Source organism: Hippoglossus stenolepis, chromosome 15 (genome assembly GCF_022539355.2).
Source record: "Hippoglossus stenolepis isolate QCI-W04-F060 chromosome 15, HSTE1.2, whole genome shotgun sequence".
NCBI classification, from domain to species: domain Eukaryota; kingdom Metazoa; phylum Chordata; class Actinopteri; order Pleuronectiformes; family Pleuronectidae; genus Hippoglossus; species Hippoglossus stenolepis.
Genome location: NC_061497.1, coordinates 19,007,056 through 19,017,821, shown reverse-complemented (window position 1 = coordinate 19,017,821; position 10,766 = coordinate 19,007,056). Strand labels below are relative to the sequence as shown.

The 10,766-nt window shown below is 41.2% G+C and overlaps 1 protein-coding gene across 4 annotated transcripts; it reads right to left on the bottom strand.

The window, feature by feature from the left end:
- Positions 1-1,319: 1,319 nt before the first annotated feature.
- LOC118122048 (LIM domain kinase 1) lies at positions 1,320-10,337 on the bottom strand. Of its 4 annotated transcripts, XM_035178459.2 has the most exons (15): positions 10,063-10,337; positions 7,444-7,582; positions 6,095-6,204; positions 5,817-5,990; positions 5,586-5,691; positions 5,243-5,514; positions 4,975-5,164; positions 4,764-4,850; positions 4,481-4,612; positions 4,340-4,399; positions 4,179-4,244; positions 3,871-4,057; positions 3,251-3,306; positions 2,884-3,041; positions 1,320-2,337 (listed from the first exon to the last, which is right to left on the bottom strand). In XM_035178459.2, exons 1-15 carry the CDS (start codon positions 10,104-10,106, stop codon positions 1,785-1,787), a joined length of 2,334 nt encoding a protein of 777 aa, XP_035034350.1. In that variant the 5' UTR covers positions 10,107-10,337; the 3' UTR covers positions 1,320-1,784. The 4 variants fall into 4 exon arrangements, with proteins under 4 accessions (XP_035034350.1, XP_035034352.1, XP_035034354.1 ...); XM_035178461.2 differs by lacking the exon at positions 7,444-7,582; XM_035178463.2 differs by lacking the exon at positions 7,444-7,582 and having other exon boundaries at positions 5,887-5,990.
- Between the last annotated feature and the right edge of the window lie 429 nt (positions 10,338-10,766).

The window sequence follows — 10,766 nt, the reverse complement described above, 5'->3', positions numbered from 1 at the left end:
TGGAGGACAGAGGAACAACAACAACAATAACAACAACAATAATGAAAAAATCATAAAATATCTATGATAATAATAATAGAAATACTACTACTACTACTACTACTACTACTACTATTACTACTACTACTAATAATAATAATAATAGTAATAATAACAGTTAAGTGAAGTTTCCAAACGATAGGTTATATTCTAGCTCAAGGTTTTGCATCTTATTTTAACACGACTGGGATAAATACAGTGTCTTGAGTAATTATTCAGACTTCACTTCACCCTTCACTTTATGCAATTTACTATCTTGCAGGTTTAAATTCAAAAGTGGAATTTGCTAAAGTCATAATGACAAAGGGAAAACATGTTTTTAGGAATATTACTATTGTTTTCTTTTTTTGCAAAATATATTTCCTTTAAAAAGGTATCGATGCCCTGCTTTTATTTTCATTGGCAGATTGTAGATTGATTCAGTTTTATCCAGTTAAACATTTGACCTACAACACAAGTGAGTGAAGGAGTCTGAATAGTTTCTGATGCACATTCGTGATATATCCACCATCAATTTAGCCTATTAGTTCCAGGTGTTGCTTACATTTTATTATATCTATATTTCTATATATTTATGTATTTGTCGCAAACGACCTATGAGTTGCCAGGTTTGAGTGTTATTTGGATAGATGGGGGATGTGTGACTCTTACCTGGCAACCTGCACTAGCACAGAGGAGCTAGCAGCATTAGCAGCAGGTGTTTGACACTGAAATGGTGAGTGAGCGGTTTTATTGGCAGGTTTTTGTTGAAAGTGTGAATAAATGCATTGACCACAAAAGATGGACGCTTCTGACGTGACTGTGATAAAGTTGGAAATCTATTGTCAGAAGCACAACCAGCTAAAAGCTAATTTCATCCTAATGTTATGACAGCTAGTTAGCTTAGCAAGTAGGCTAATGCTAAATATCCTTAAACATTTTTGTATCTGCGAAAAAACAAAGCAAGAACAATGTAAATGACATTTATTAAAGATGCACACAAAAATATTAAGTTTAAAATTTTAGTTTCTGTCCAAATTTAGCAAGGAGCTAGCAGAAGATTTGAAGGTATGAAGGCTAATGCTAACATTTGAGAGGTACTTACATAACATTACATTTCCTACTAAAGAGCATTTGATATACCTTGTGTATATTTTCTATTTGTTTAATTATGAGTACCATGTATTAAACCTGCAGGTTAGCTTTTCATTAATTATTTAATTCATTATATTCAAACAAGTAGTAGTACATTTAAGCTAGTGAGTATTTAATGGTAAAAAGTAATTTCAATCGAGTCCAAGTACTTTTTAATCTTCTTTATTGTCGTAGTTTGTTCACAGCTCAGAGTGTTGAATGTGGTTTTTACATTTTTAACAGAAAAATTCATATAAGGCATTCTGATAAATATGTGACGCATGCAATTCAAAGCATAAAGTGCTATGTGTTTCACAGTTTCTGGCCACAAAGTTGATACTTGGACCCAACTAATAGATTGACTATGAGGTTTAGCTTATCACAGATATACTATTATCATAGTATTGTAGAATATGGTAAAGGGAAATTGTAAATACTGGTTCACAGAGCAACATGAGGCAACTGTTATAAGATGTGTGCACTGTTTCTACTTTTCCCTTCACGTTCTCTGAGCAGTACTCCTTACTTTCAGTTCTCTCCCCGTCGTCGAGAAGGCACCGGTGTGTTGATAAAATGTTTTTACAGCAGGGCTTTGCAGATGGGTCCTGTCTCACCCAGCAGATTATAAGAATTCAGAGGAAGGAGCTGTCCTCCGTAGATCTGTCCCACAGCGCTCTGCACGTCTTCCTGTGCTGGCCGAGCAGAGAGCTGTTGACTTGGACTCGTCCTGAGGGGTTGTTGTGTTCACAGCTTTCAGGTCTGTCCTTGTCTGACTCTGCGCTTGCAGACATGCAACACTGCCTGTTGTCTTGTGAGTGGTTCGTACAGTCTCTGCTCAAGCAGCTGAGGTCGTGCTCTGTCCTCACGTCATCAGTGTGATGCTGTCCATCCAAATGACTGTCAGGTTTACTGTCTTGGTCTTGGCTTTGAGGCAGGTGACTAGACTCCATGTGGTCATTTGCATTGTCTGTACAACTCTTAGGATCAGGGCTCTGTCCTCGTGGCTGTGAGCAGTGGGTTAATTCATGAGATGTCAGGGTGTTGCCCTGGTTGTGAGAGTTTAGTTGTGTGTGGTTTTGCCAGAAAGCTCGACGGAGCTGCTCTAACTCAGAGAGCAAAGGCAAACCGATGTCCAGGTGCATGAGCAGGTTCTCCAGCCACTCCTCCAGCTTTGAGAAGGAAGGACTGAAACGGTGAAAGACAAAGATTAGTGATAATGAGGGGGCTTCAGGGCCTTGCATGCTGTACTGCAGTAGTATATTAAATATTTACTAGACCGGTCTGCACTATTTTAGTTTGCGTAATGCTTTGCTTGGTACAGAATTCACTGTTTGGCCAGCAAACACCCAAGCGCTCTACTGAGAAGCTTGAAGCTGTGTGCCTCATACTTAAGTTATTATGAGACTATACTCTACATACGTTTTGCAGCAACAAACCAGGAACCAGTAAATGATCACATGACTTCCTGTAGTAGTTATGGCAACATTTTGTTTAGCAGCTTTCTTCCCAACAATATACCGTCATTGCCCTTTCACATCATCAACTTGTGACTCACAATAAACTGACTTACCACAAATCAAAACTTATTTCAACTTTTAAGTAGTGTAGATGTTTTGTTAACAATAACAAAGTAATGACATTTGAGCCAAAATACTAACTAATATTTACATGCCGATTATATTTTTGCTTCAATAGAAATTTGTGTTTGCAGTTCTGCTTGTGCGGTCATACCGTTTATCAGCGTCCATGTCACAGCACAGGGCAGCCAGTGGCAGGAAGGCAGAGGGGCACAGTGGAGGGTGGTACTGCTGCAGGAAGCTGACTACATTCAGCCCAAAGTCGTTTGTACGGGGAAGGTAGTCAGGGTCGGCACTCACTCTGCCTATTATCTTAAGAGAGATAAAGAAAGATACTATACTTAGATTTCAAACTAGAAGTGAAGATGCTTGAGTTGTGGAAAAACCCAGAGAAAATATGGATACTATCATTTTTTTCCTCTGACATGTACACAACCCTGTAACCTCATCACCACATCATTTTGATTATTAGAAATCACGTGAATTGTATATTTAGGAATGTTTTACCTCTATGGTCTTACCTCACATATCATGATACCAAAAGAAAAGACGTCCACCCGTTCATCATAGGTTTTTCCTAAGAGGTGAAGAGGAGAGTTGGAGATGTAGAGATCAGTGTGTTTGCTTTGGATCTGCTATTAGGCCTTAGAGTAACTACACACTCCTCCTTAATGCCTTTTTGCACATTTACCTCACTGTGGCACTTGTGATAAGGAAAGTGGAAGTTAGTCAGCATTTATTTGGAAACCTCACTAACAACAATGTGTTCATCACTGTTTAGAAATCTTCACACTCACATGCTGTGAGGTCTGACTTGACCTTTATTCACAATCATTGTTTCATTGCTATTTATATTTATTTCCTTATATTTGAGTATGTTTCTTCTATCACTACTGGCAGGCCGATGTTACAGAAAAGGAAATTAGGCTTACAATGGATTTTTATCATCATCTTGTTTCATACAAATCATCCCAAATTTTAATTGGGGTGAATGAACTAAAGCATTATAACTAGTTATATTTTACTGGAAACAAACAATCTTTACTTATTGGGTCTCAGAGACAAATTGGATGCCATGGAGGTTTCTTGATGTAGAGACTGCTGTGCTGATTGGCTGGTAGGATTGACATTGAGCACTCACCATGGATCATCTCAGGGGCCATCCAGTAGGGGTTTCCTACCACAGTGTACCGCTTCCTCCTGTCAGGCCTGCGGAGCTCCGACAGCGTCCCCTTCGCAGGCCGCTCCATAGAAGATGTTCTGATCTGATTCTTCTCCTCCCTCACCAGCCTGGCCAGTCCAAAATCTGCCACCACCACAGACTGGTTCTAAACAAGCAGACATGGAGAGAAAGAAATAGTAAGAACATTCAATGAAGGTGTTATTCTCAGTTTTATTTAAAAGAGGAAATAGTGAGCACACTCAAAATTCAGATCGCCACTCGTTTACCTCTCTAACCAGGCAGTTGTGAGAGTTTAGATCTCGATGGATAACATTCATGGAGTGTAGATAAGCCTTCGAAGGAGAAATGTTGAATATATTAGACAGAGTTTATAGGAGATTAAGCAATGATTTTGAACTTTTAGAATATTGACCAGAGAGAGACTCACCATTCCAGCCGCAATATCTTTGGCATAACTAACTCTTGTACTCCAGGGAAAGTCCTTGTCCTGCAGCAAAATTAATGTGATCAGCATAGAGTGTCTGGGGACTCGTGAAGAACCATTAAAACCCAAACAATCTAAACTTACCATTTTTATGATGGTTTCTCGAAGAGTTCCTCCCTGGATGTATTCAGAGATGAAGTTTATTCGTTTGTCTTTGTAAAACAGCCCAATGAACTTTAGCACATTGGGATGGTCCAGACATCGCATCACCTTCACCTGTACATAATCAAAACATGAAAATAGACATATTGACCATGAGAGGCCCTGGTGCATATGAGTGAGTTTATCATCTAGAATAAGAAATTTAAGTTTCCCTGCTACTTGCATCTTCAAACACGTGGTCATTCCCAGTCTGAGGACAACTTACCTCATTTAAGAAAGTCTTGTGCGTCTCCTCATCAAATCGAATCAACTCTTTCATCACCATCACCTCCCCTGTCTCACGATGCGTCACCTTGACAGAAACAAGATGGCTGTCTTACATAACTTACAAAGAACGGACAATAGGCGCACATGTTGTTCGAGATGCTTCGAACAAGTCAAGGAACAAATTGATTTGAAAAAAGTAACTGTGGTACCTTGACAGCCTGACCAAAGAAGCCCTTGCCAAGCACTTCTCCATGGATGAGGTCTGAGGGTCTGAAGATGCGATGAGTCCGATCTCCATGGTCGGCACGAAGAGACTCTGAGCGAACCATGTCTCTCCTTTGACATAACAGCGTCAGTGCTCCAGTGGACAGAGGACACTTATCTATACTACAGCTGCGCCTGGGAAACAAATGGAAGATTTAGACAGAGAGAAAGAGGGGAATCGTAAGTCAAAGTAGGCTGGAAATCAGCACTTACAGGATATGTCTGGATCGCATTCCCATGGTTCCTTGGTGCTGAGGTGGTGAGAGGCTCAATCTGTTTTTTTCAGCCGTCTCCTCCCCTGGATTTGGCTCTTCCTCCAGACTCTGGAGTTTGTGGGTTGATGAAAGTTTTTTGTGAGAACAGGGGTCAGAACAGGCGATGCTGTCCTGAGGACTGTTTGAGTGCAGGAGGTCGTCAGGAGGCCGCGGGTTGTGTTCAATGGTGAGCTGCAGTGGTCTGCTAGTGTCCAGGATCACACAGTGTATCTAGAGGAAAGAATATTGGGTTGGCCGTTGGGGACATTGTGGTTTTTTCAGTAAGGTGGTTTGAGGCCTACCTCATCCGGGGAAATGTTGCGAACAGGAATGCCGTTGACCTCCAGCACTCGATCGCCGGTGTGGACAGAGGACAGCAGATCTGGGCTGAGGACAGCTGAGTCTAACCTGAGTGAGAATGAGTGGTGGGGTAGGAAAGATGGGGTCGGACACAAAACAAAGAGGTTTAGCGAGGTTAAGGCATAGTAAATAAAAAATTCACTATTCATCATCTTCTAAATCCAAACACTCACTCTGTCACAACGACATGAGGACTTTTGTCTTGACTGTGGTCAATGTCCACAGTCAGACCTCGGTGTTCACCTGCATTGGGTGGGAGAGACACCAGCGCCACCATGTGGGGACTCTTGGTGAGTTGAGCAGCTGGTCTCACAGCTGACGCCACATCCTGACGGAAACATTGACCACTGCAGAATAGAAAAAAAGGAGCACACATCAGAATCAGAAATGTGCTGGACCAATAATTAAATGTTTTCTATTTTTATCATCTTTCTTTCTGCTTCAAACTTACCAGTAGAGTTTGGTGCGTTCAACGAGCGTGTACGTTTCTCCATCGCCAATCAACATATCGCAGCTCATGCAAGTGAAACATTCAGGATGGTACTTCTGCTCTCCAGCTACCTGTGTGTGTATATGGAGGTACTCTGGTAAAACACAATGCAAAGGCTGTAGGAATATCGTTTTTTTTACAATATGATATTTGCTGGGGTCAAAGTTGAAAAAATGCAGCTCTGAATTTTAAGTTCTTTCTGGACATTCCTGCATCAATGCTTTTTTTAGCGTCAGGATGTTTTCAGAGGATTTCCTCTGGTTTGAAAGTTGAAAGGGACAAAAGTGAACACATTTATTTTCTTATCAGGAGGGAACCAAGAAGCAGGAAGGCTTTGAATGCTTTGAATACTTGAATAGTTGTTATGACTGTTATGCCGAGATTCTGAACGCAATGTAATATTTGATTGTAGCCGCACTCTAATCTATAAATATTACATAAGGTGCACATTTGATATTTGAATGAGCTCCTGTTAGTTTGAACAGCCGGTGGTTCTGACTGATCAATAAAGCAGCTATTTTTAAATTAGCTCATCAGCTATCAATCAATTTGCTACTGGTTGAGTTCAGACTGTTTTGGAAAGAGTTAGCAGGAAAACAGGAAGGATTCTCTGCCAAGGTGACTTTGTGCCAGTTATTGGGTCTTTATCTGTGATGTTATGACTTATTATCATGGAAGTTCATCAACATCACAAAATAAGACGAGAGTGTTAAAACTAGCAGGGAAATGAGGCTTTCCTCTTATGTGTAATCTTGTGGTACAGGTAGACTAAAGTTTGTAGTGTGCACAGATAAAAGGCTTCAGTAAGGAACTATTTTACTCTGCTATTTCTTTGAGGTGTCAGAGTAATAGCATAATCAAAATAATACACACTGAATTTGTAGTTGCTTTTATTTCCTTTGATCGTCTCCCTTTTATAATGATCTCCACCAAGGAGGTTAGGTTTGTTTGTTTTTCAGCAGAATTACGCAAAAACAACCAAACTGAATCTTATATGAAACTTGGTTGAAGGTTGGGACCAGGGCCAAGAAAGAAACCATAACATTTTTGATCCAGATAAAGGGATCAATAAAGGGCTCGATACAGGAATGTTTAATGTCACTTTCTTTAGCATTTTGAAGTTTTCACAAAGTTCCCTGGGATGAATCCGTAGATTTTTATTTAAGAAATCTGACTTATTTAGGGAACCCTAACCCTATCTATTTGAAATTTGGTGCAGCTGGAGTGAATTTAAGGAGACTGTTGGGCCTTGGCAAAGGAATGTGCTCTACTGAGTGCCATTTGGTTGAAAAAATATATTGGAATGTCACCATAATTAGTCCTGTTGTGATGGTCTCCTTGCAGCCGTGGCAGTGCTCTCCATAACGGCCCCAGTAGTGCTTCTTACAGAAGAGCTGTCCCTCTCTTTCATAGTACCAGTGAGACAGGATACAGCCACATTCACAACACCTAAAGAAAAGGGGGAAGCGTGATGTTGGTGGTGTGAGTAAGACGGAGACGGAGAGTCAATAAGATGTCAACAGATACTTCTGACGTGTGTCCAAGCAAAGTAACATGAGCCTCATCTGTCATGGAACACGTGAGACTCGAGGAAAGTCGACCCGTTGGATCGTCTCATACAGGATCAGGTAGAACACTTCTAGGTCAGCTGGGCCATGTTCTCCTAGTTTGCCTATATTTAACCACACCGTGTTGTGTTGTGTCACTGATGCCCAGTTCCGTTCCACTGTTTGCTTGTTTCACTCTGCTTGTGTGACAGTGTGACTGGTTTTGAGGTTGAGACATCAACAGTTATCTTCACTTAACGGACGGTGTTGAAATGATGCATTACAGATCTCAAATGGCTGATGACACTGCGCCAGAGTGCACATTCAGCTGGACACCATAATTATATGGCTTCTTACTAAAGGAGAAGTCATGTAGGATTCCAGGCAAGTCACATTTTTTCACAGAAAACAACAACTTAATGTTTCCCATGGGCCCACCCACTCAAAACACTACTAGAGAGAACGAAACAAAGTGCAGCCATTACAACGGTCACCACTGAAAACCCAATTCTTCTTCAAATGCAGTGCAGCACGTTCAGTCCTCTCAGTAGCTAAACCTGGATGTGAAAATAAATTGACACAAAATAAAAGAATTGTTTCTTATCTCCAACACAACAGCCAGAGTGGGAGGGGACTTCCTGGACAGAGTACAGCTCCATGTTTCCTCTCTCCCTCCCGCCACTGTAAAGGCCATGTTGCTCTTACAATAGAGAATGAAAAGCTTACTATTGAGAGGGAAGTCCGGGATGGTTCGACTTAACTTTTCTCCAACGTAACTTGAAGACAGCATTTCACTGTGATCGATCAACCTTGATCAATCAAGCTTTTCTTGATTAATTGTATCACCATTGCAGGCATTAAATATTGTTACACAACTCAAAAATGGTAATAACCATTTAACCTGCTTCTTGTAAATGATGGTACTAATCAGTCACTTTGGCGGTTGAGTATCATGCTCACCAAAGACTGCTTCATTGTTATTAGTGAGACAACTACAACCAATAGGTCTTAATTTGAACTAAAAATGAATTAATTTCATGAACTTGGAGTAGGATCATCTTTTATGCCATTTATTGTATGAGGATCAATGTGGACATGATGAATGAGGGTTATCTTTACCTCTGCCATGGAGGTTTTACCCCTGTCTGTCTGTTTGGGGGTTTGTATGTTTATCGTATACGTTTTAAATCAAGATTACGCAAAAACTACTGGACGGATTTCCCAAAACTCGGTGAAAAGATGCGGTATGTGTCAGGGAAGAAACTATTCAATTTTGGTGCAGATCCTGGATATTTCTCGGAGAATAATTCATGGATCTTAATGAGAAAAATCTGGTTTATTTAAGCATGTGATTTCTATACATCTGGTTATTTGGTGCAGCCTAATTGAATGTAATAGGACTGTTGGGCCTTGGAGGAGGTATGCGCTCTACTCAGTGCCATTCTAGTCATTAGTCCTTCTTTAGGTTTCCCGCAGCTCGTATTCAGTAGAGTAAATGCACTCATCGGAATCATTAGTCTTAACAGATGCTGGGGAAATATTGCATGGTGGGAAGAACTGAGATCTGTTAGGGCCATCTCTCGCTCGTTACTGAGGAAATAATTAAGTACTAGAAGCGTCAGACAGCTGCAGGTTTATTTTTGACCTCCTGTCTTTGTCGTTGTGCCGCTGGCGACGGATGTGGAACCTTTCAGCTTCACATCTGCGATTCCGCTTCAACATCTGGTCATGAGAAAACCCTGGATTCAGCACAGGAGAACTTATCCACCCTCTGTTTCCTACTGCAGCCCTTCTCATTACACTTCTCATTTTCTCCACCTGAAAGTGTTACCGTCATCCGACTCAAGCTACATCTTCATCCATTAACCTCCTCGCGCTTGTCCCTGTTGTGTCTGTGTCACCCTGCTGAACTTCCTTTTTAAGAAACAGCAGCTTTTAACAGGAAACATTAGATTTTGATCTAATTGTATTGTGTTGGGTGATGCAGGGATGTGTATATGGTGTTATGGACAGTATGTGGTATAGGTGTGGGTATTTGGAGTTTATTCTGTATGACATAAGGAAGTGTATTTGATGGCAGGGATCAGAATTAACAAAGAGAAAAAGTGTATTTATGGGTTTTACTATTCGCTGCTTCAGTCCCTGACAATGTAGTAACGTTTCCTCTCATTGTTTTGGTTATACAACTTTCTCATACATATGTTGATGTGAAAGTAAAGTAGAAGTTCCTCATGTGTCTGTTAGTCACAGCAGGCTTGTGTTTGAGGAAGTGTTGAGCTACAGTTTTCTTAGATTCTCTTCTACCGCTTTCTCTCACTTTTACTCACTCTTTCTCTCCATTCAGTCACTCACATCTCACCAGTTAGAAACAATGGCACTTACCTTCCCTTCATTCCTCTCCGAAACCTCTGGTCCCGCCGTGACATCGTGCCCTGTCAGTTCGCAGATAGACAACCCAGAAACAATCCACCCAGTGAAGAATAGGCCTCGTTAGTTCATGAGCGGATCATACATGTACTCTGCTGTGAGCGGTGGCAGGTCTCTGTCCATGCGATCAGAGGCTTCCTGTGTACCCTCTCTAATGTGCAGAGACAAAAAAAAACTATGACCCACTGACACCAGCAGCCCAGTCTCCCTCTGCCGGCTGCAGAGAAACAGACCTATCCCAGTAAAGAAGCTGTGCTCCACCCTCCCCCTTGTGTTCCTTCCAGTATGTAGACCTCTGCAAGATACAGTTACAGTCTTCTGCTGAGTCAAAAGATCGTGGGAGGGATAAGCTTACAGGCTCTTACACGTGAACCTACATGAGTGTTAATAGGAGTAAATATGAGTCTGTGTTTTTCTCGGAAGTGGTGTGAGAGAGTCTGCAAGCCTGTGTGTTTGGAACTGAGCTCTGTTTCCCATCAGCACAGGCATAATCTCTTTATGAATGCCCCAATTACTGCAATGTCCTGATCCGACAGCAAAGCGCTCTATTCATCACACACAACGAACAAAGAGGGAGAATTCAGTGAAAGTGCAAAGGAAAGGGAAGGGGTTTGAATCAGAGGAAATAAACTGGTGATACTGTTAAATATGAACTCAAG